General features: G+C 36.7%; 1 protein-coding gene across 1 annotated transcript in view; it reads left to right on the forward strand.

Moving 5' to 3' along the window:
* LOC131146631 (uncharacterized) overlaps positions 1–26,373 on the forward strand; it is a 149,837-nt gene that overhangs the window by 21,504 nt on the left and 101,960 nt on the right. The window contains exons 4-7 of the mRNA XM_058096341.1: positions 4,485–4,562; positions 4,652–4,736; positions 4,864–4,946; positions 18,569–18,626. Of these exons, the coding sequence (XP_057952324.1) occupies positions 4,485–4,562; positions 4,652–4,736; positions 4,864–4,946; positions 18,569–18,626 (304 nt within the window). The remainder of the gene's footprint in view (positions 1–4,484; positions 4,563–4,651; positions 4,737–4,863; positions 4,947–18,568; positions 18,627–26,373) is intronic.

Raw genomic sequence — 26,373 nt, forward strand, 5'->3', positions numbered from 1 at the left:
TCTTCCCCCATTGATCATTTTCTGTTCACTAATGAATGGGAAGACCACTTCCCGAATGTTACTATTGGTTAGTCAGCTTTGGATCATTGCCTAGTTCTTTTGGATGCCAATCCCATTCATTGAGGCCCTACCCCTTTTGTTTTGAGAATATGTGGTTGATGCACCCTTCTTTTGGGGAGTGCATTAAGTTTATAGTGGAGGGAAAGAAATGTCCAAGGGTGGGCGCGTTTTAGGTAATATGAGGAAGTTGAAGTCTGTGAATAGGAGACTAAGACTTTGGGATAGGGAAGTTTTTTGATATTTGAAAGAAAGAAGAATATCTAATTTTGAATGAGATTAAGTGCTTAGATAGGTGGGTGGTATGTAGCTTGGCCAACGAAGTGGATAGGACTACAAGGGACAAGCTTTTTAATGATTTAGAGGTGATCTATTTTGGGGAAGTTATAAGTTGGAAATAAAAATCTAGGATGAAGTGTGAGAGAAGGGAATTGCAATACGAAATTGCCATAAGGTTGCCAAGGGTAGGAGGAGAACTTGACCAAGTAGTTGGAATTAGATGAGGGAAGTGTGGTATGGGATTCAAAACAAATTAGGAAGTCGTAGCGAATTTTTATTAGAGTTATACATTGAAGGATGTACGAATAGGTTGATGATTAAAGGTATAAATTGGAGTCCCTTCGATGAAAACCTTAGTAGTTGGCTAGGAAAACATTTTGACATTGAGGATATCCCTAGGCCGGGGGGAGTATTTTTTTTTTTGTATGGATAGAGATTATTGCTCAGGCCTTGACAACTTTACCACGACCTTCTTCTAGGATAGCGAGGAGATGTTTTGGGAGGACTTGATGGATTTCTTCGATGAGTTCCATAGAAATGGGGTGTTGGGTACTAGGAAGCACTAAATTCAACACGACATAGATATGACCATGATATTGACTCGATAATATGTCAATTTTGAAAAAATGAGGATATGACATGTCAAGGTACTTTAATTAATTAATATATTTTCTTTTAGATGATAAATGTTGTGATAGTTTTGAATCTTTTGATTTAGAATGAAATATATGCATCATTTATGCAAAATTATCAATTACACATTTTACAAACTACACTTATGTTGCATTTGGGAGCATGGATTTCGAGACTTGGATTTGAATTTCTATGGATTTGGATGAAATTCAATACAATTTTGTATTAAATTTTGTCTAATTCCACATAAATCCAAATTTAAGGCCTCTACAGAGGGTTATAGAATCATCAACTATATTGATATTATAGAGTATTGCTCCGACAATGAAGAAAAGCAAATCAAAGGTATGGTTGAGGGTGGGCATGGCTTATCAGGAAAGTTAAAAAAAAAAAGATTAACAGCTGGTGATGGCTCTAGAAAAGGAGGGAATTCACGAGTTGGGAGGTCTAGCGGTGCTCTACAAAACTGCCGAATTGGCGCTAGAGCTCCAAAGTCCAACCATTCCCATGTCAGAAAACATTTGAATTTCAGCCTCTCCACCTATGGTCTTTTTTTTTTTTTTTGGGATTTTGTCCATAGAATTAAGAGGGGGCAACAAAATGCTGTGTTTCAGTGCAAGAAGTGTCTTGGAAGTGTACTTTCCATTAGGTAGTGTCATGAAGTGTCATAGAAAAATAAATAAATAAATTTCCGACACATGTTGGATATTTCTTGAGGAGGGTCGAGCAGAAGTCGGTATTCAACACGTGTTAGATATGGACAATTTATGCTTCTAGAATGTCCATGTTCCCTAGGGGGAGGAAGAAAGTGAATTTGCTTTTATAGATTTTGTACCTAAGAAGGAGCGCTCAAAAGGGTGATGGACTTCTTAACTGTCTGTACAAAATCCTTGCTAAGGTCTGGACAAAGCCCTCGGTAAGATCTATACAAAATCTTTGCCAAGGTTTGGTACAAATCCTTGCCAAGGTGTTTTCTTAGAGGCTTCAAAAGGTTTTATGGTGGAGAGTTACTCTAGAATAGTTTGCCCTTATTAAGAACAGTCGAAAACTTCTAGATACTGTCCTTGTTGCTAATGAAGTGGTTAGCTAGAGTTTCTTGGATCAGATGTTGGCTATGGAGGCTTTTGGTGGGCTCTGGAGATGATTGTGAGGGATATTTTTATGGTTTGGAGTTGGGGAGGGTAAGAGAGGCCATCTTGTTAGCTGGGAATTGGGATAGGATTAGAAGACCTAAACCTGGGGGTGGGGGTTTGGGAATTGGGAATGTGGTGTCTAAACATATATCATTAGTTGGAAAATGGCTTTGGAAGTTCCTCTTGGAGGTTGACTACCCTTGGCACCTGGTAATTAGAAGAAAATATGGTTTGCAACTTTGCAATGGAATGGATGGGATTCCAGAAGAAATGGACTCACTTCTCATGCAAGTTGTTGGAAAGTCATTTCTTAGATAGCCTACTTATTCTACCTTGTTAGGCTGCTACTTGCTTTCCAGTTGAAAAAAGAAGTTGCATTTGTTTCTGGGAACGTATTTGGATGGGAGAGGTTGTTGGAGTCCTTATTTCCCCATCTCAAGTTGTCCAGGTTAAATAATTCCATGAGTATTGATTTCTACTCTTTGGAGGAGGGGGGAGGGGGTTCTGTCTTGGGTTTTTCACTTTTTTAGAAATCGCAATGAGCGAGATGTTGTTGACTTAACTATTTTGTTGAGAGTGTTCGATTTTTTTTCTCTCCAAGTGAGACATGACTTCAGGATTTGAGTAGGGATGACACTGGCTTTTTGTCCGCAATATCTTCTTCTCCCAGCTCATGAAATCCTTGAGACTTTGTAGCTTCCCTTTGAATTATTTCATCTGGAAGACAAAGGTTCCCTTCAAAGTCAGTCTTCATGTGGATTTTGATCCTTTACCGGATTAATATAGTTTGTTGCAGGCCAGGAGACCTTATAAGGCTGTCAGTCCAGATATGTGTTTCGTGTGCTCTGTCAAATGAAATTGATCACTTGTTTCTGCACTTTCAGGTAGCTAAGCGGCTTTGGGTTCTTTTGTTTTCAGTCTTTGGTGAGGCTGTGATACTCCCATGGACAGTTGATACCTTCTTGCATGGAGGCTTTGGGAGAAGTAAGGAAGGGCTGGCCATTTGGAGATGCGCTACTCATTGGACAGAAATAACTGGCAGCATTTTTAATGGCAAAGCAGCTCCTCCTTGTCTTCTTTGGAATAGAGTGGTTTTCCTTGCTTCCTTTGGGGCTCACTATTTTGATTTCTTTTGGGGATTGTTATTGTCAGATATTTAGAGGAACTGAAGAGTGTTTTTTTGTTCTATTTTTTTTTACGATGACCTCTTATCCTCCACCCTTTGTAATTCTTCTCTTTCCTGTTTTTGATGAATTTCTTTTTCTGTAAAACGAAGTTGGTAAAACTTTTAAAAACCCAGACTTGGCTTTCAAAAGTAAAAATCTAGCTTGTTTAATTACAGATTCTTATTTTCAATGGAGGCTGTTAATCTTTTTCAAGAATTACATTCTTTCTCCCCATTGTACTGTTCTTTTACACTACAAAAATAATATGCCCATAATGGCAATCTCAAATGTTGCAGCTGGGTTTCTGCTCTTTTTTCCAAACAGTTGGTAGCAACTTTTTATTTCAGCATCTCCTTTTTGCCCAGGAGGCCGTTTTACAGTAACACAGATCAGCTCCCTTCTGTCAGTAACTTTTTAAAAGCTACTTAAAAGCTATTTCCTTTTCATCAAAACACTACAAAGAAGTGACATTGAAGTCTTGAGGCTAATAATTTGAAACATATAGCTTGCTTTTAGAAATGGAGATTTGTAATAAATCATTTGTATCACAAAGCACGTTTGGTTGGCGTTACTTTATTAGAATTTTCTCATATTATTTTCTTTCTTTTCTCTCTGTGTTCTTTTTGTTATGGGAGGATTTCTTGTTGTCCCTCTTCTTATTTTATTTTCTTTGTTTCACTCTCTTTCTATATATGACTCTTTGTTTCTCAATAGAACAAATTGTACACAAACTATTTTTCATTGGAAAAAATTGTGATTGTGTGCTAATGGAACAAACCACCTTCCCTGGTGGAGCAAATTTTCAAGTACATACTTATACAACCGGAAGGCCTAGTTGAATTTGATCAATGAAATGAACATTTATGATTTCTGTTTTTTTGATCATTTGATCGCTGCAGTTATTGCATCGTATTTTCCTAACACTTATATCTGCCTCTTTTGTTTCTCTATTTCTTTGATCATTTGACGGTTGCAGTCTAGGTTTTATTATTTCTATTGCATATCGGACAGCCATGTTAAATATTAGACATCCAGAAAACCTACTTGAATTTGATCAGTGGCGTTAATATTTATCAATATTGCTTCATTTAATCATCTGATTGCAATATTCATTTTGTTATTTCTATTGCATTTTATTTTCCTAACATCAACTTGTATGTGTTGTGTTCCTACTCTTTCAGTGGTGTGCTGTTTGACAATTTGGTTTGCTTTGCAGATTCGATATGCGTTTGAGCTTTTGACCAATCCATTATGGAAAAGGAACTACGATATATTTGGCATCGACGAGCAACTTGTGAGTAGTTTGTAACTTCTCTGTTTTTGTTGCTATTTTCTTAAATAATTTTTGATGTTTTATCAAATGGTGTTGATTTGATGGTGTAGCATGTTATAGACAAAGTTGAAGGGCAATATGCTGGCAGAAATTATGTAGACATTGACATCCCACTGTTGAAGATCACTTCCTCTGGTTGGTTATGCTGTTCCATTTTTTATTATTTTCTTCGTGGAAGGAGATAGACATAGGAGGAATTTACTTTGAATTTCTTGTTTCAAGAAACAAAATTGTGACTCCTATGCATAATTCCTCTTATTAGATGTTGGAGATAATGCTTTTAATGCTATTACCTCTAATGACTTTGGTTATATGCTCGAAAGCAACAAGGCTTGGCTAATTCTGGTATGATTTCAAACTGTGTTATCTGGGATGTAGTAGCGATTTTATTTTTTTAATAACATAATCTTCCCTTAAATAAGTTATTTTTGTTCGAAAATTATCTAACTCAACTTGAATGAACAGCCTTAATAACTTGTAGTGTGCTTTGATTCCATTATTACCAACTGAAATTTTGATTAAGATGAGTACACTACATACCATGATCTAAAATTTGGATCAGTAATTGACTCGGTAAAGGCACTGAGTTGGTCCAACCCGTCGAACCGGTAATGTCAATATATATATATTTATGTATATGTGAATGCATATATTTATGTATAAATTTTACTATGATAATATTACATTCATTAAAAATAATATTTACTAGCTAATTAAATAAAACAATTACTGGAAATAAGTTAGATAAACTTTATACCTTTATTTTAAAATAGTAAAATATTCTTGAAACTCACAATTATTATTAGCCAAATTCATATTAGAAAGCAAAGAGAAGAGTATGATTTTAATTAGTTTTTATTATTAAAGAGATAAACAATTGAAGATATATTTAATGCATGTGTAGTTGTGTATATTTATTTGTTATGTGAGTACTTGACAACAACAAAACTAGTCCACGTGGTAACAGGTGGATATTCTCCTATATAGGAATCACCCAGGGCTGTAACCCTGCCTGCTGCGAAAATGCATTTGTGATTCGTGCATATTTTTTTAGGGAAGAGGTGTGTCATGGGATACAGGTGGGTCAACCCGCCAATGACTCCGGTTCAGGCCAGTTCAAGCCGGTTCTGACTGAGTCGACTGGGTCAACACTGGTTTAATGCAAATCTGGTTTCTGCATGGTGATCGGATTGGCAAGGTGACTGGTTCCAGTTAAACTGGGTCGGACCAGCTGGTTTGGTCCAGGATTTAAAACCATGGTACATGCTACACATTGACGTGAAAACAGAAAAAAGAACAATTAATTATATATACCAAATCTAATTAAATATTAACTAAATGAATGGATGGTAACTTGTGAGCTTTCCTGTATGTAACAATATAATTATAGTGCAACTCCCTGAAATATCCTCATATCTCAATATTCATCCTCAATATTTCAATATTCATCTTCTCACTGATTTAAATAAGATCGTATGACATGCTTTTGCTGTTCTTAAATTTGCTCACTAATAACTGAATCTTCTTTGCTGAAACTCATATCGTGGGTAACATGTGCTGCTGTGGAATAAACCGATTTGAAAATAATGATCGATAACTCATGTGTCCTAGTATCTTAAGTGCTCCTATGCAAGAATGGCCACAAATCTGTTCAGTTACTCTAAATTCAAAACATATTTTTGGAATCGGACTACCAAGGTTGGAGGAAATAGGAGGTTCTCTCAGTCTCTCTCGCAAAAATTTCCTCTCTCATGAAGGATTGAACTATTGTTGATAGAAGTAGACAAGAGAGGTGCAAAATCCTTTGATTCCAATAAACGAAAGACCTTTGATCTGAGATCAGAGAAGGTGGGAGATATCCTTTGTCTTTTTATGTGTGAGAATAAAATTTCTTGCAATAGGTGGGTAAGATTCTCTAAAGGTGCTGTCATCTGGTTTGTTGATGGTTTGTTGATTTTAGTTGGTTGGAGAGGGGTTCTTGAAGTGTACGTCCGTGAGACATGCAGTGCTAGATGTTGATTAGGTGGACAAAGGTGGGGAAGTTTCTGGAGCTAGTACTGAGGTGGAAAGGTAAGACATTTTTGGTGTTCATCTCTGGTGGCATAAACAGTGATGGATACAAAGCTGTGCGAATGATTTTTGCTAGATATCTAAGGAAACCCGTCCTGGTTCTTGAGGCAAAGGCATGGCGGAGATGAAGATTGTATAAGTCTTCTGCAGAGGTTGTGGTGTCTGGGAAAGACCAAATCTGTTTTCAGTGTTGTGGTGAGTTGGAGATGAACTTCCAGTCCATGCACTCAAGGTGGCTGGGGTTATGGAAGGGGCTGAGAGGTTAGCAGAGGCGGCTAGGGTTGCTGTTGGGGAGAATGAGGTAAAAATATTGAGCTGGGGTTTTTGGTTTTGTTTTGGACCTGATCCAAGTAATTTCAAAAGGAGGGGCTTCTTTTTTAACTAAATTGGGCCAGATAATTTAACTGGCCCATTGCCATGGCAAAATTGATTTGGGCCTCGAGCATTCTTTGGAAACAAAGGATGGTTATTTTACTTCCCAGATGGGCCATTCTTCATTTCTATGAACAGGCCTATAGTTTGAATGGTACTGACAGGGCCGAATTGAGGGAGGTCAACAGTTTAAAAGATGCCCGTAATTTATCAAGCCCATAATTCTCTCATTAACTGTTGGAGGCAGCCATGGACTCGGTAGGTAGGTTGTCTTTCAAGCAGAAACCAGGTGCAAACTCTGCCTTGCAATGCTCATTTTTTAAAGCAGACTCATGATGGCCAAGAGGGTACCCCATCTTACTTAGAAAGAAGCAATGGTATCTGAAGGATTAATAAGAAAGAGGTGATATAGGGTACACTCTATCTAACAATTTCTAGTAGTTTGGTCCATGATTTTATTCTTTTAATGGGACGGGAGGTTCCAATAGTAGAAATGACCTTTAGTGGTTTTTCTGAAGTGGTTGAAAAAGGGAGTGGGGTTCTGTAAAGAAATCAAATTCTTTTGAGTGGTGAGTAAGGCGAATAATTGTTTCTTGAGGGAAAAAATCAAATGGTAAGGAAGCAAATTATGACAAATTCAAGGGTCAAAAGGTCTACTCTCGCTGAATGTGCATACAGGTGCTGAAATGAGGAAAAAATTTGAAGAAAATAAAGTCATTTCTGATGAGATAACAAGAAAAGTTCTAAGGAGAGAGAGGAATTTAAGTCTATTGGAAGAGCCAATTGTTCTAGGGTGTTATTAGCAAGATAGTTAATAGTTGCAAGGAGAAAAAGAGCTATGAGGATATTTTGGACAATGATAGTGAAGGCCTGAGTGATCTTGGTATGATGGAGGTTTGCTCATGGAAGAGATTTGGGAACAGTATGGTTATGATTTTGATTCATCTAAATGATGGTATGTATAAAATTCAAAATCAGCATCTTTGAAGAATGAGTTGGAAGGGGTGGTTTTTAAGGAAGTGAGAAGCTGGAGACAAAAGGCTAAGTTTAAATGGGTCAAGGATGCTGATTGCAATTCTAGTTTCTTCCATAAGTTAGCCAATGGGAAAACAAGAAAGAACTTGATCAAGGAAATGGATATGGGAAGGGGAGAGACTATTTCTATTCCTAGCCTTATTTCCTGAGATCTCTGACTTTTACTTGTATTTTGAGGAGGATGATTCTGGACCAATGATTGTGAGATTAGAGTCGAATCCAATTTTTGGAGATAGATGCCATGGGTGGAGTGACCTTTTAAAGAGGAAGAAGTGAGGGGTGTTGTATTTGAGATCGAGAGGCATAAGGCTCCTGGACTGAATGGCTTTAGTATGGGTTTTCTTTCCAGATTGTTAGGATGTGATTAAGGGAGATTTGTTTAAAGTCTATAACAAATTCTAAGGGAATGAGATTTTGAGCAAGAATATCAACTCCACACATAGTTGTTAGAATCTTATGATTAATGATATGATTGATATGATTTATATCAATTCCACATCAAATCTATTCGAATTTACTAGAGAATCCAAAAACAACTGAATTATGGTTGAGTCTATTGATTTACCTCGTGAATCTAACAAATCAGTTTGAATCTATCAATTCACACAATTCTAGACTTATTGTATCCAAACAGACCCAACTGGTTTAAAACCCTACTTTTTTTATTTTATTTCCTTTTTTACATGATTTCCTTCTGTTCCTTGTCTATGTTTATTTTGCTAGAACAGAGGAGAAAATTGAACTTTAAGTCTTATGTTGCCTTTGGAAAACTAGTTTTCAATTAGGAGGAGTATAGTGTTCTGTCATGGAGAAGGGATATAACACTCATTGGCTAAGGTGGTGAAATTAAAGATGTATTCCCAAGAGAGGGGTGAATTGGGCATTTAAAAAATTATTTAGCAGAATTTCAGTTTAATATAAACCTTTTATATTTATGCCAACCACAACCTCACTTCAATATCAATCACAATATGCTAATTAGCGAATGTATTATACCAATCGACAATCCTATTTATATATGAACGCTGAAAATACTATCCAAAAATTAAAGTTCAGATATTTCAATATTCAGTTCTGAAATTCAGCAACAATCATTGATTTTCTCAAGGCACAAATTCAGTAATTCAAGTTAGGTTATCTTAATGCTTATGCTTTAATTAAACAATCTCTTACAATAACTTTACCTCAGCTGATCACACCTGAATTCAGATATCAAAACTTGTTTGATTTTTCATCCAACAACATAAATCAACATCAAATATAATAACTTGATTCAATCACAACCGGATCCCAGTATTCAGCAAATTTCCCAATGAATTTAAAATCATACACGCAGATTATAATGTGCGAAAATTAAAGAGATAGGGAAGAAGAGCGAACACCAGATTTTTACAAGGTTCGGCTTATCGCCTACGTACTTGCTTCAAGCAACTAGCCGTGAGCATTTCCTTTACCACTTCGTTAAATAGGTGAAGTACCCCTCTCTGCGTTGGTAGGTGGAGACCCCTCTCTAACGAGAACACCCTCTCGCTAGGCAACGATTCAACAACCCTGAATCGTCAAAGTTTGCAACAACAGCAATACAGAATTTGTACAAGATAATCACTCTCATTTAGAGCAGAATTTGTACAAGATAAAGCACAATATACTTCAGATAATCAATATCAAGTTGAAGCTCACAATAAATTTAAAGTATTCTGATTGTAGAATGAAGATTTAAGAAGAACAAATCAAAATATTAGCTAGGGATTTCAGCAAAGGCTCACAACAAATTTTCAGAGAGTATAACAAGTGTATAACATGAATTTGAATTGTATGTGTGAGTTTTGGTTACCCTAATTTGCGAAAACAGAAGCTTTATATAGAGTAGAAAACTTTCTTACCATTTTTCCCAAGTTTGGAAACTCAAACGTTCGAATTTGGAAAGAACATCCACGCTGTTAGAAGTTTAAAACATATACTTCAGTCGCCTGATCCATGAGGTCAGTCGCCTGACCTTGTTCAAAATAGTGCACCAGAATAGGCAGTAGTAGGTCAGTCGCCTGATCCCGAGGGTACAATCGCCTAGTCCTATTTTGTTCTTTTATTGACACTGGCAGTAGCATATCAGTAGTCTGATAGATAACCATTAGTCGCCTGACCACTAAACAACTTAGTGTTTTTCACATTTTGATTTCAAAACTTGTTTTTGTTAACTTTGAAAACGTATTTTAGACCTTACAAAAAATGTTACCATGTTCTATATCAGGTCTCTAAGTCCAGAATAAATCCTAAGAGCTTCAAATGCAATATTGAAAATAGAAGTACTTACACGAGACTCTAAAAAAATAAAACAAATCAATTCCTAAGTCTTCATGTCATAGCTTCAATAATTTGTCCAAGCTTTGATCATTTCTTCAATATGCTTCATTTTCCTCATGACTTGTAGCTTTAAGTCTAAGCTTCAATAAATCTCTTTAGGTAGAATCACTTCACTTGGTAAGATACTTGATTCCTGACACTTAATTCGAAAGCATACTTAGTAACCTTAATTTGTTATTATCAAAACAAGATTAAGCCTTGTTAGGCCAATAGGTGGTACCCACTTTCTTTGTGTTGTTAAGATTTAAAGTTTGTTATTATCATTTCCTTAATTGTTGATTATTTTTTCTTTTTTACTTGATAAAGTATGTGCATAAAATTTTATTTTTTTAACTATTGATAAACGCCAAATGTTCAATTTTTTATTATTTTTCTTCTTTCTTTTCCTTAAATAGCATCAAAGTTCATCTCTTTATTAATATTTCTTCGCTCATTCCTTCACTTTTCATTTGTTTAGGGAAAGCATACACATAAAATACAATTTTTTTGCTGTCAAATTTTTAATATATTATACTATTTTGTTTGCCTGTACTTTGATATATACATGTCATTTAGAGTTGATCTTGGACATTTGTGCTGATTCTTGCGATTCGATTTGATTCTCAATTCTTGATTTTGAAAATTGGAATTTCAATTCACGATTCTAATATTGATTTGACAACTATGCTCCACATTCATTACTTTGGTGCCAAAGAAGAGGATCAATCAAAATTGTAGATTTTAGACCTCTTAGTCTAGTTTCTAGTGTGCATAGGATTATTACCTTATAGGCTGATTGTGGTGCTTGATAATACCTTTCTAGTTTTCAAAGCGCGTTTGTGGGGACATAGTGGATGCATTTTGGTCGCCCATGTAGTGGTTGAGGATATTTGGAGGAGAAAGAAGGATTTCATTTTTAATTGGATTTTGAGAAATTTATTACAGAGTTAGTTGGAGCTTCCTTGACAAAATATTTGTGAGGAAGAGATTTGGTGAGAGAGGGTTCAGCGGTTCAGGGGTTCAAGAGTGTGGAGTTGGGGAAACTGCGAGTATGCGAGCATGGCGACCTTGCTACCTCCCTCTCTCCTAAACCCCTCCTTTCAGAATCCTCCCACTCACGATCATTACTAACTTGATCAACCTCATAATAACCTAAGTCACAAACCTAAAACCAATTGTTCAATCTTCGTGAGCCCTTTTCGTCGCGTTACACTGGAAACTCTTTGATGAACTTCAGAGCTTCATTGCCCTCCTTTATTTTACCTTTGAAAACCCTTAATATTCAAGGAAGATCATTTTGCTTCATTGAGCATCCTAGGAACCCCATGGAGAGCACCAGAACAACTTCGTCCTTCAAGTATTGGGCCCCAAGTTCAAAGGTGACCATCTTGCACCATCGAGTACCTACGGAACCCTTGTTGAAACACTTGAAAGTGAAGGTGAAAGTTTGTAAGGTGGTGTTTGGCGAAGTCAGAATTAGAAAATCTAACATCTTGAGTGAGTTAAGTTCCCTAATAGGAAGGAGCAGGACTTTAATCTTATGGAAAGTGAGGAGATTAAAAGAGTTTATTTGAAAAATGAGCTAGAAGAGGTGATTTTCCAGGAAATGAGGAGTAGTGGACAAAAGACTAAATTTGAATGTGTTAAGGATGGTGATTTCAACTCATCTTTCTTTCATAGACCAGCTACTAGGAAAAGGAATAAGAATTTGATTAGGGAGTTAGACGTTTTTTTTTGGGGGGGGGGGGGGGGGGGGGGGGGGAACAGTCTCTAATAACCATTGCTAGATTGCTTCTATTATTACAAAATTTTTCCAAAATTTGTATTTGGAGGAGGATCACTGTATACTGATGATAGAGGGCTTGGATTGGAACCCTATAACTATTGATCAGATGTGTTGGTTAGAGAGACTTTTGATGAGGAGGAAGTTTGGAGGGTGTTTTTTGGGATAGAGAGGGTTAGGCTCCGGGCCCGAATGGTTTTAACATTTTTTTCCAAGATTCTATTCATGAAGTCAAATAATCCTTTCTACACTTCCTCACAATCAGAGAAGTTCTCCTTATAACGCAATTGGCGATTTAGATAATATCTTGCATCATGTAAAGGGTGATGAAGTTGCGGAGCCCATCTATCCTCTATTTTCCTCCAAATGGGTCCATACTTCTAGGCATTTCTAGAAAAATTTGCGGCAATTTTTTCCTTTGCCGAATCCATCAACTCATAGATGGACTCCACAACTTCATCACCCTTTACATGTTGCGGGATATTATCCTAATCCTGAATTGCATTATAAGAAGAACTTCTTTGATTGTGAAAAAGTGGAGAAATGCATGGATATAATGTTGGGTGGAAGTGTTTTGGGACAAAAACCCCAGAAATGACAAAGTTTGCTACTTGTTTTCTTAGCCTAACTTGCAGTGCTAGTGGATGTGAGAGGAATTGGAGCACACTTAAGCAGGATCTTAACTCTTACAAATGCCATGTTATTCTCATTTTGCTCAAATATGCAATCATCTTATAACATCTAAAAATTTAAATGGCTTAAACTCAATTGTAGATTCATACGAAAAAAAAAAAGGAATAGATTAGAGCACAAGAGATTGAATGCTCAAGTTTATGTGAAGTACAACACCAAATTGATGGAGAGAGCTGTAAGAAGAAGACAAAATTATGATCCAATATTGGTGGAGGAAGTAGATTCAGATGATGAGTGGATCACCAAGAAGGAAGAACCTGTCCTTGCAAAAGATGCTTCTTGGTTTGATGACGAAAATCTCTTTGAAGTTGATGCTATTAGAGTTTTTTCGGTGGTAGCTTTTGAAGGAGATAATGCTCAAGAAACAAAAGCTTGTGGTAGCTTGCATTCCATAATTCCTAGCAAAAGGAAGACTACGAAATTATCATTCTATAATTCTCCATTTCTCCTATGTCCTAACCTATAGCTTTATTGAATATTTAGGCACTCAAGACAAAGGCAAGAGGCCGAAATTGGTCACTATTGAGGAAGATGATGATGTTGAAGTGGGAAAGGGTGAATTTATGAGTGGAAGAACTCCTATTGTAGATGAATTTGATGAAGATGAGGACTTTGATGAAGACCTTGATAGTTCCCTTTGAACTTTGTTAATTTAGAATCTTGGATGGTGAGACATTGTGATGCTTTAATTTTTCTTTTTCTCTTCTTTTTGTTATGTTTATTTAAGAGTTTATACTTTAAAGCATGAAAATGGTGTCCATTTTGTGATGTTATGGCTCATACTTATCTTTAAACATGCATTATTTTAGTTTGTTAGCTAAAATATGCCTATATGATAGTAATGATACTTAAGAATTATGTTTTTATTTTTTTATCCATTATTTAAATTTTTTCTCATTTTTATACTACGTATAAATTTATTTTATTTATTGATTATTTAAAAAATACAGTCCAAAAGGGCTTAGGCCTCAATGCCTTGAGGGTTACGCCTTGCCTTGCGGAGGGTAAAATGCCTCGCCTGATGCCTTAACCTCTTAAAACATTGTGTTGGATGAAGGGCAAGTTGTGTATCTAGATTACATTATTAGGTGAGCATCTTTTAAAAATGAGCTTGAGGAAGTGTTGGAGTATGGAAGGAGAATATTATCTGGAGGCACAAAACCAGATTAAAGTGGGTAAGGGCAGGAGATTAGTCCTAGATTCCCTCATTGGCTAACGAGTGGTTGGTTGAGGGAAAAATTTCTTTATAGAGTTGGAGAAAAATAATCGGGAGATTGTTAGAGGTCATGGTATTATTATTGGTATCATATTTGATGTTTGTAAGAATTTTATTTAAAGGATTGTGACTTTAAGCTAATGATAGATGGCTTGGATTGGAACCTCTTCCTAGAGGATAAAGTTGTGTGGTGGAACTGAAGAGACGTCTTGGGAGGAGGATATTTGGTTTGCCAAGTCTGGGATGAAAAGGAAGTTCCAAGGCTTTATCTCTTAAGGAGTTTATTAAAGCTTGATATACATTGTTAGCCGGCAACCTAATAGCTTAAGCTTTTAGGTAAAGTGGTAAACTAACAGATTGGAGTAGGGGTGAGCAAACGGTCGGTTCGGTTAAATTCGGGTAATTAACCGAATTAACCGAAAAATTCGGTTAAATAAAACCATTAACCGAACCGACCGAATTGACGATGGAAACCGAACCGACCCCGACCGAATTGCCCATTCGGGTAATTCGGTTAACCGATTTTAACCGAAATCATTTAAAATTAATTGTTAGAAATATAATACAATTATAAATTTTTTTTAAAACCAAATCTAACTTAATTAAATACCTTATTTATTAATTTTATTAATGAAAATAATATTTTACCGTAAAACAAAGAATCGAAATATGTTAATTAAACTCCTTCATGCACTTGCATAAGCAAAATTTATATTCATAAATTATATTTAAAATCTAATTAATTAGTAATTCGGTTAATTCGGTTAACCGAAATTTTTTTACCCTTAACCGAACCGAAACCGATTAACCGAAATTTTGTGGAATTATAACCGAACCGACCGAACCGGGATTTTTACCCGAACCGAACCGACCAATTTCGGCCGGTTAATTCGGTTAATTCGGTTTTCACCGAATTTTGCTCACCCCTAGATTGGAGATTTGGTGAATGGTTTTTCCAGATTTTTTTTAATGAGGTGATTGGGAAGAGTATGAATTCTTCCTTTATTATTCTAATTTACAAAAAGCAGATTACTCTGCCAGGGAAAAAGATCTAGGCCGTGTAGTTGGCCACTGGTGTATACAGATTGTTACTAAGGTTTTGTTTGCAATGATGTTTTGAGTCATCCTATTTCAATCAATGATAGCACTTCTAATAGGGGGAGGTAGATTTTGTATTTTTTTTCTAGTGGGGAATAGGTTGTGAAGGATTGCTGGAGAAGAAGCAGAAGGGGGCTAGTGTTCAAAGTGGATTTTAAGAAAGCTTATGATTGAGTGAATTTGGGTTCTCTCGATGAGGTTTTGGAGAGAACAGGTTGGAGGTGGATAAGGGCTTGTTTGTCCTCTGCTACTTTATATATTACAGTCAATGATGAGCCAAAGACTTGGCTTCCTGCATCTAGAGAAGTCCATCAAGGTGATCCTTTTCAAATTTCCTGACATAGGAAATGTGAATCTAGTGATTAGAGAAACCAAACAATCTCCACGTGGAGCAAGGAGAAAAGCCAACTCGTAACAATTCAGTTAAATGAGGAACAAATGGAGAGAAACCTGGCCAGATTACTTGCAAAACCACCAAAGGCCTGGAGCAGGAAAATTTAGCTCTCTTCTCCCTCTTCTCTTAAAAAATGCTGATCAGCATTATGGATGCTGTAGGCCATGAAAGGAGGAGATTGCTTTTAATCTGTTCAGGTTGAAGGGAAGGCCTTTTATATTCGACTGGATAGTGGGAAAGTGAGTTTTGCCTGTTCCCGAATGTAACCCAACTCATAATCATGAGTCCAGCTTTCTTTCGTGGTGGTGCAGTGGTTCTTGGATGGATTGGCGCCGTTTTTGGTAGGTTGTGAAGGGGGATTTCAAAGTGCTAGAAGTGGCAGTGAGAGATATTGGGTGGGTCTGGGATGGAAAGGAATACGTCTTTCAGTGTTCGTTCCTTGTGGATCAAAAGCAGATGGTTAGCGAGAGTTTGTAAATGAATGATATGCTTTGATTATTTCGATAACAGGCATTCATTCATGGAGCCAAGAAGAAGATGATCTGTGAGAAATGTGGTGGTGCGAGGCAGGCGCAAGGCCACACAACAGTAGATGCAGTGGCAGCAGTTGCAGCAACGGCCTGGTTGTCCATTGCCAGCAGGGCAGCATCTTTGTATGTGGATGATGGCACCAACGGGAGAGGTGACTAGGGTTTTGCTGGCAGATGGAAGTGCATTGAAGATTGAGTGAGGTGGCTGGAGTGCTCAACGAATATTTTGGCCTTGGGCCAGATATTTTAGGAAGTGAAGGGCTTAGCCTGGAGAGAGGCGAGCTGGCTGACTGACCAAGCCCAACTTCCAAATGTATTAAGTTGTGAGCAGGACAAAGTCCAACCCATTGGGCTGTGAATGAAAGAGAGGGGTCCAAATTCCTGTGGACCTCGAAAGATGTCTGATGGAAAGAGTCAATTTGGAAGATGTTAGATCCAAAGTCCATTGTGTGGCTTTGAAGGACCTAGTCATCGAGCCCAGTATGATTTAGAATCAAATGGGTGTATGAGTCCTTAATATTCTAATTCACTTAAGTGGAATATTTGGCCCAAGAATAGGCTTAATAAGGAGAAGAGGGGTGTGCTGCAGGGTTCGGTGATGAATTATTCCAGCCCCATGAGGCCTCTTTCCCTGCTGGATAAGAAGCAGCCTAGTTTATCTTCTTTGCAGGTTAGGGTTAACAATGAGGTGCGTGCTGTGGGGCAGAAGTAAGCAAAGAATAGCAATGGTTCAGGCGAGTGTGGGAGGATGGCTGATGCCTGTCTCTTAAGTGGGAGAGGGCTGCTGTTGTGATGAGATCAGTAAGCTTCCTTCTGCAAATGTTGTTTGGGTGTAGGGGTGGGTGGGATCAACTAAGGATCATGAAGGGTGTTTGGAGGATTTTCATGGTAAAGGTGATGAGGTAGGGGTTGAGGTTACTGGTAAGGGCAGGGCAGGACGTATGAAAATGCTAGCATAAAATGTTTATGTTGGTTAACTTGCTGGGGAGGCTGGTGTGGATATTGGAAAAGAGTCTGAATTCATGGGAAATGATTCAGATGGGATAATGAAAAAAAATTTAAGAAGAAATTATGAAAGAAGATTATGAATTGTGGAATCTTTTGAGGCGTCTGAAGGGGGAAACACATGAGAGGGTTAGCAAAGGGAAGGAGAAGAAAAATCGGGTATGTGTTGGAGAGTGACAGGGATGATGCTAGTCATTCTGATGGTGATTGTGTATTGCTTCTGGATCAGTTTTGGGGACAAAGCATCTATTATTCTGATTTGTCAGATTTACTTGGGGATTCATAGTATGTGCGTCCATCAACTTTGGAATGTTTGGGGATTATTTCTATCTTCAAGGATGATGGAAAGGGTAAAGAGAGGCAGTGCAAGGATGTGATTTTGACTACTGTTGAGGAGAGAAATGTAAAGGGCTTAGAATGACCAAAATTGCTGGATAAGATGGGCCTGTGGCTATCTGATCCTGGAGGCAAAGAAGTTCGTTTGGATGGGGTAAAAAAAAAGGGGATGAAGAAGCGTCTGGGAGAATGAGCTAATCTGTAATTTTCTTGGGAATTTATAGTCCTATGGTAGGTTATGATCTTCTCCTTTCTGGTTACAACTTCTTTTATGGTTAGAAAAAAAAAGAAAAAAAGAAAAACCTGGCCGGACTACCAACAGCTTCTGCAGTACTCTCTCTTAAGAACATGCAGTGGTTCAGGGTAGAGATGGAACACTAGGAGACTACAAGGAGCGGCCACAACTACAAACTTAGATAAATTGAAACACGGAAACTTTAGGCCTAAAAAAACTAGCCACAATGTAATCAGACAAAAACCTGATCAAAACTGACAACTGAGCTGTTTTTCAAGAGCAGAACTCAACTCTACTTCACATCAAATGCATGGCATGAACAGAGAGCACCCTACAAGAGATGCACACCGAGCTGAGAATGAAAAATGGGTCCTCAAATGACTCTCAAACTGGACAAATGCTACTGATCTAATAGTTGACAAGGGGTAGAGGGTAAGAGAAGCATGGTACATCTAAACATAAGTAAGATCAAGCAGGATTAAAAAGGTTTATTGCTCTGATACCAAGTATTAACCTGAAAGATCTAACTTGATGATCAAGATAATTTGGGAATTACAGTTAGGTTAGAAAGCAGAAGAAAATAGAGAGAAGAAGATGAGAGAAGAGGGTCGACCAGCAGGGGGAAACTGTTCTAACAGACATGCCAAGTTTTTATATTTCATTAGCTGATGACAGATGATTTTAGTACATAAAGCAGAACACAAAAATGTGCCGCCACTCCGACAACTATCTAATATTGTCATCATTGTATTCCTTGTTATTGTTACTCTTATTAAATACTACTATTGAAAAATATATTTCTTCTACATTTTTATAAATTAATATGTTGCATCTCTAAATAATATCTTTACAAATTTCAGTTGCATTCACTTGGGAGCAGCAGCTGTGCACAATTTGCCGACAACTGGAAAAGGATCTGTAAGTGCTTTAGTTTGTTGGTCAAATTCTGAAATATAGTTTTTGTTCTTTTTATTTTTTATTTTTGCCCCATGTTGCCAGTTATACCTATTTTATAATTTTAGTTTTGCTTGCTTGTTTTACAACTAAAAAAATGTCCATGATGAAGATGAGTATAAAGTATATTTTAGATTCATGACATCATTATACATGCACCATGCTCTTTTTTTTTTTTTTTTTTGCCCCATATTGCCAGTTATACCTATTTTATTATTTTTGTTTTGCTTGCTTGTTTTACAACTAAAAAATTGTCTATGAGGAAGATGAGTATAAAGTATATTTTAGATTAATGACATCATTATACATGCACCATTGCACCCTTGTTTGCAAATCTCTTTCTCCTTCCCTATAGAAGTTATTTTTATTATGGAAAGTGGAAATTATGAAAACAGTGAAATCTATTATTAGTTGGTACTGCTGAGTTACTTTGAGGGTTGATGATTCAATAGACAACAACCAAGCCTACAGTCCCAGTAGGTGAATGTGGCTGTATGAATGGAATTCCTTGACAATATCTTCGGAAAGTTGGAGTGCTGTCAAATCTTTTCTATCTTGCTCCACGTTATTGCAGGTTTATCCCTCCTTCAACTGCCTCTAATAGCAAGTGCAGTTAAATTATCCCTCATTGGATGTCATTTGGTTTATGTTGCGAGTGCCTAAACCACCTTAGTGCCCTCCCTGCACCTTATTTCGTACATGTGATTGTGCACAACTTGCCCTAGATGTGTTCATTTCTTAATTTTATCTTTTAGAATTATTCCACTCCTCTATCTTAGTTTTCTCATTTTTGCTCTTTCAATGTTTGGATATGTTGTTTTTTAATTGCCCAACCTTTGGATTCGTATAGCATAGTCTTGTAGTTGTCCTATAGCTTTTCTTTTTGATTTTAAAAGCTTTTTTTGATTACACAACATACTCAAAACATTGCTCCATGTTATCCAACTTGCTTTATTGTTGTTGTTATTGTCGTTACTGTTATTATTATTATTACCATCACGACCGCCACCACTACTATCACCTCCATTGTTATTGTTGATGTTTTTATTTTTTTATTTTTTAAATAATTGTAATTATTATTTATTTTATTTTAATTATTGTAATTATTGTTGTTGTTCATCTTCTTATTATTATTAGATAAAAGAAGGGATTTCATTGATAAGAGGAGAATTTACGAAAAGGAGAAAAAGACTTCTCCCACCAAAATTCTTGAAAAATCCAGAAAAAAAAAAAAAACTAATAAAGCAAAACTGGAAAAAAAACACAAAATTCATACAACAAGATTCCTCCAATCTCACCGAATATCCAAAAAATCAACTCCTTTATTGCATCAGAACCCAACACACCATAAAGAAGCTAGGTAATGAATCTTCTCCCAAACCAGCGGCAAATTTAATACCTGCATTATGCTCCAATCATAATCCCCACAACACTGCAAAAATACCTCATTTCCATAGTGTCATCCTCTCCTTCCTTCTACCAAACCCCTCAAAAGAAATAGACAACAATTCCTCTGCTGATGCCGGGCGGACCCTATATTTTCCCATAACACCAAATAAATTATTCAAAATTCTCCAAGCATAGTCAGAGCGTAAATAAATGAGGTGCAGTTTCAGGATTTGTATAGCTTAACGCACATACTAGAGATAAGGCCTTCAAAGGTCTCCTGACCAGCAGCAGGTTATTAGTGTTGATTTTATTAAGCACAATCAGCCATATGAAGCCTTAATTTTTTGGGGAGCTTTTTCCTTCCAAATATATGAATATAGGGGAAAACAAGAAATAGAACAGGTCAAAAACTCAGAAAAAAGATTTAAAAGAATATACCCCTGAATGATCCAAAGCCCAAGACCAAGTATCCCTAGCTGAAGAAAGATGACAGTTGCTCAAAAACATAACAAAGATGAAAGTTCCAACAATTCTCAATTGTTAAGAGGTCTTCTGAAATGAAAATTCCAAGAAACCAAAGGGCTGCCTTAATCAGCCACAAGGAAAGAAATCATTCTATCTTGCCCTGTGCTCAAACGAAAGAGAAGTGGAAAAGATGTGGCTAGAATATCATTCCCCAACCACATATCATTCCAAATTTGAATCTGAGAACCCATCCCCACCACAAATTTAATGCAAGGCTTAATTAATATTACTAATAATATTATTATTGTAATTATTACTATTGTAGTTGATTTTATTATTGATGTTATTATTATATTACAATAATATATTATTATTGTTATTTTTATTATTTTCATATTAATAAATATTATTCTTATAATTATTATCTTTATTATTTTGATAATTACAATTATTATTCTTAAAATTATTACTATTATTATAATTGAGAGATGGTCAAGTTGGGCTTTTTTAGAATCTATTATTTAGTGTTATAATTGTTGTTTAGAGAAAGAATTAAAGAATGGATTATGATTCCGGCATGTAAAAGTAGGAATCATTATTTTGAATCGAGTCAACATTCCTAACAAATATATTTTAGAAATTACATGATATTGAAAAGGTATTTTAAAAATTGTTATTTTGTGCAAATAAAACTTAATTTAGCCCCTTGTTTGGGCTAACCATAGACAATGCGTTGTAGGCTGGGGCAACTTGAAACCCCAAGTCCCTCCCCCTGCATAATTTTTTGCCATTTTTGTGGCCGTTTCACCTTTTTTTTCTTTTTACCATTTTTGGTGGTTTAGAGTGGTTCAGAAAGGTTTCAAATATTCCAGGAAGCCTAGGGATTTTTGGATGAAAATCGAGAAATCTCCCAATTATTTTAAGGTTTTTCTTGTTAATTTCTTTTTGGCCTCTTATAGGATTTTTTCTGAATTTTTTTGTATATTTTCTTTAGCCCCATTTGTAATTGTCTTTAATTTAAAAATTAAAAATTAAAACTTTTTAAAATAAATAAATAATTGGCATGTGAGTGCACGTGCCTGTGCACATGTATGCACGTGCACACATGCACATTGGGTTCAGTAAATGGCATTGTTTTGGTGTGCAGGAGTTCTAAAATAAAAAGCAAATATAGGCATGGTGCCTATGCACAGGCGCATGCACGCATAATCAAACAATGCCGTTGTGCTTATGTGAAATTTAATATATATATATATATATATATATAGGGGTGCCAAAACAACATCGTTTGGCCCCCTTCTTTCTTTATCTTCTCCCATGCATGCAGTCTGTCTCCTTTGGTGAGATTCTACTTGCTTTTTAGTGAGTTGCTCTCATGCAGCTGTCCTGCTAGACCAGACCCACCTGTGGGAGGCCAATACTCCCTTTCTCCTCTCCTCTCCTCTCCTCTCTTGAAATCTCATTCTAGTGGAACATAGCACCCTAGCATCACGGGCCATAGCTGGATGGCACCCCCTTCCCTCATTAACCTCCAAACTCTTCCTCTATTGTTCCTGCCCACCATGAATATAAAAGTCTGAGTCCTTGACCAAAGGTGGAGAAGAGACCTTAGAGTTATCCCTTACTTAATAGCTCCATACTCAGCCATCTGCCCCTCTTTATCATCTATCCCTCTCCCCTTCTTCCTTCCCAGAAGCCCACCTTAGCCTTGTTTACCTAGCCATCTCCACTATAAAATCCCTCTCTTATAGGTCTCTCCTCTTCTCTCTCTCCTCTTCTGTCTGTGCTCTGTGTTGTGTCCAGGAATTGGAGTATGTGTCTTAGTTATATGGCAACTTGCATGTGGGAGTAATTCTTAGTGTAGTGACATATGTATGTGTGTGTGAGTGCTGCATGAGTGCGTACGTGGGTTTATTCAAGTGAAATGCATCTGTGAATTAGTATGTGCATGAGCTAAGTTGCATTCATGTTTATGAAAATTGGTATGTGTGTGTTCATGCATGTGCATGATATGTATATGTGCATGTGTGTGTTCATGTGCATGACTGTGTGTGTGCATGGATGCATACTATGAACATGTGTGTGACTCTCTCTCTCTCTCTCTCTCTCTCTCTCTCTTTATCTCTCTGCTCTGTGTGCGTGTCTCTCTCTCTGCTTTGTGCGTTGTGTTTGGGAACTGGTTTTGCATTTGTGAGTAATTTGTTTGTAGTGAAATATGTGTATGTGTGAGTGCTGCATGAGTGCATACATGGGCTTATATGTGTGAAATGCATCTGTGTATTAGTATGTGCATGAGCTAAATTAAGTGGCATTTATGGGTATGATAATTTGTATGTGTGTGTGTTCATGCATGTGCATGATGTGTACGTGTTCATGTGCATGAGTTTGTGTGTACATGCGTGCATAGGGGTATATGAACGTGTGAGCATGTATGTGAGCATATAAGTCTGTACGCATGTGTACATGTATGCGGGTTTGCATGCATGCATGTTTATGTAAGAAAATAGTGAATTTTAGGATCCATTGGGGGCTTTCTTCATGAACTTTGTTGCTTTACTCTCTCTGCAGAACTTATTTTTTTAAAGCTTGATATACATGGTTGGTCCATAACCTAACAACCTAAGCCTTTTGGTGAAGTGGTGATCTTATATGGTATCAAAGCTGGTTACTAGGATTCTTGGGTTCTAGTCTTGTTACCTGTGTCTATTGTGGTGTTTAAATTTTTTTTTATATTCCCTTTCATGGGTGTTACTTATCGTGTGTATATCTCTCCACGTGTTGTCAGGCTGCATGTGTGGGGGCGTGTTGAAGCTTGATATGCATTGTTGGCCCATAACCTAATGGCTTGTACTTTTAGGTAAAGTAGTAATATAACATCTTTTCAATAATTATCCACATTCTCCTCTCATTCTTTTGCATGACCACTAATTGCATCAATGAGTTGATTTCATTCTCATAGACTTTCCTTGGGCAATGTAACATTGTACAAATCATTTTTATGTGCGTGATTAAACTCAAGTATCCTTCCATCATTTCATTAGCATCACTATAGAAAGTTCCTAGCATCCACTATAGATCTACTTCCTTCCTAGGGGCCTCCTCTTCTCAAGTTCGTCAAGTTAGGGGATTCCTTGTGTTCCCCAACCAATTTTGGTCCATTCATCATCCCATCTTTGAAATAATTGAGATTGGATAACTGATGGCATTCCAATCTCTTAAAATGCAACCCTAGTTCATCAAAATCTGGGGGCTCCCCTTGAATAGTTAACTGACGCAAGATATTCTTTCAATTGTTCAAAAGTTTCTATCCATTTGCAGAAGGATTTCATGACAAAGTGCACCATTATTTCAAACAATAATTTTTTCAGAGTTTCTCCTCAAAAAGCAACCTTTTCAAGGTTCCTCCTCGTTGTAAGATTATCGTAAAGCACCCTTTACTAGATTTGGTGCAAGATCCTATGCATGCTCTCTTTTTGTAAGTACATAAAATTTTGTACTTGATTCTAAGCCTACAATCCTTCAGTCCAATTGTCAGTATTTCACATTATGGCTGTGCTGAAGCTCTTATTGGCACATTTATACAGCATTTTCACCACCAAATGTCCCGTTCCGATGAATGTCTCATTCCTACCCAATTAGTGCACCCCATGTCTAACATCTCAATTCGAGGCTTCTAGAAATGGTAAATATCATGCATGAAGGTCACATTTTTTACCCCATCATTGCCATTCCATCTTTATATATCCCATCTAACATCTCACCTCATTATCCCTCATTTCATTCCCTTTACTAATGATATCCATGGCACCATTGAGATAATGATTTTGCAAAATAGGAGACCTTTGGTATGAGGAACGACCTCCGTTCTATTATTCACATAATTTACAAATATTGCTTGGTGTCCCAGTTTGAGCCTAAATGTACATTTCTTTTCGAACCTTATGCAAAGATCACCCCCATGTAGGGATAAGCATGCTGATGGATATTGAACAACGGAATATTCATAACTAAAGCAACCGCAAAGAATAGGATTTGATTGTACCATATCTCTAGGTTTTGACCAAGGTGGCCATCAATTGGGCGACTAGTTTTCATGGAATATATCCAATACATGGGAGTCATCTCTTGTTAGCCTTTTCAGCCTCTCCTAAAACTTATTTTTGTCTAACAACCCTAAATCTGCATGTTACTTGGGTAAGGAGCCCCTAGCATTGTTATTTAGAAAAAAAAATCTATTAAAAAAGAGAAATGAAGAAAAAAGAGAAAAAAGCCAATTGTGACAAAGAAATGTGTACAGGCAAGACACCAAAAAAAAAAAAAAAAAGTGCCTATGATGAGAAAAAGCCATGAAATGAACATTAAATTTTGAGAAAGGCAATTCAAAAACAATTGTTCAACAAGATGCCAAGCCTAAACTATGAGTGACCCGATCCTATAAAGGACATGCAGGCAGCTTGTTTTAAAAGAAGTCCGGTCCAAATCTCATCACACTCAATCATTCATAAGACATAACTATGTGAGGGGCAAAAGCGGTGTTCCTTGGGATTTTGAGCCTAGTTTTCCTTCTCTCCGTTTTATCCTAACTTGAAGCCTACGTTTTTTCCATGTCTAAAAGTCCACCTCCAAAGTCATGGCACATGAAAAGTTTGTGGGTTGAATAGATTTACATTAATGAAGCTCAATAGGTTAAATCCTCGAAGGGCAGCCGAGGAAAAAATTGGAGCAAGAAAAAAACTTTGATCGAAGCTCCAATCCACTGGAGTGGTAGGGCATCACTCACGACTTTAAAAGGATGACCAATGTAGTGATCCTTGATCTCATTAACCCCTTACATGTTTTCCTTTGAGCCAAATATATCTCATTCTTTCACAACCCTAGAGCTTGGCCCATGTTATGCGCTTTTAGAGTCCATTTTGACTAAAGGTTGACTATTCACAATGCAAAGTCCTAGTCTCAAGCTGTACATTCACAACTTTCAATGATACTTCATTCTCTCCACATCACTCCCATGGATTTGTGACCTAATTGCATGCTGTGTGGCATTCCTTGGGGCCCCTATTGGGATTAACATCCTTGATATGCCCAATAACTTGACTGTTTGCATGATTCTCTTGCCTTGCCACGAACCACCATCATATCAACCTTGCCATCATCTTACCCCAATTGTCGTGATCATTCTACCCTCCACTTCTCGCCCAAATGCCATCATGGAAAATATTTAGACGTGGAGGCTAGAACCTAGGAGTGAGGCTTTGGTTTGAGATTTGTAAGTTTGCCACAAGATCTTTAATTTCAACTAAAATTTTGAAGCTCCAAAAGTATCCAAATTTCGATGGTAATTTGAATTTCAGTGTCAATTTCAATTTCAACTTGAAAAATGATGGGAATTAATGGTTAAGCATTTTATGAAATTTCAGAAATGGTTAATAGACATTATAAAGTTTGTCTTAGGACTAATATATTATTATTAAATGCACCTATATTTTGTATAAGGTGCAATAGTTGTAATATAATATATGTATCAAACATATTCGAAGTATAATATATATTACACATATTCGGTTAATATAAATGAAATTTAAATATTATTTGTTATGCAAATAATGATAATTTAGACATGAATGGTTAAATAAAATGTTGTTGCTAATATCTAAGTTTATTTTTCCATATTTCAAAAGCCCTTGTAACAACATTTTGTTTCCATAAAAAGAAATAAGATAAATTACGTGGGAAATTTCACTTTGGTCTAACTATAACATTTGAATTCCAAGGAAATTTCATTTTCAACAAGTGTCACTAACATTTTTTGAGATTTCAAAGAAGGCGATTCATTGAAATTTCTCTGGAAATTTTCTAA

Source organism: Malania oleifera, chromosome 13 (genome assembly GCF_029873635.1).
Source record: "Malania oleifera isolate guangnan ecotype guangnan chromosome 13, ASM2987363v1, whole genome shotgun sequence".
NCBI classification, from domain to species: Eukaryota; Viridiplantae; Streptophyta; class Magnoliopsida; order Santalales; family Ximeniaceae; genus Malania; species Malania oleifera.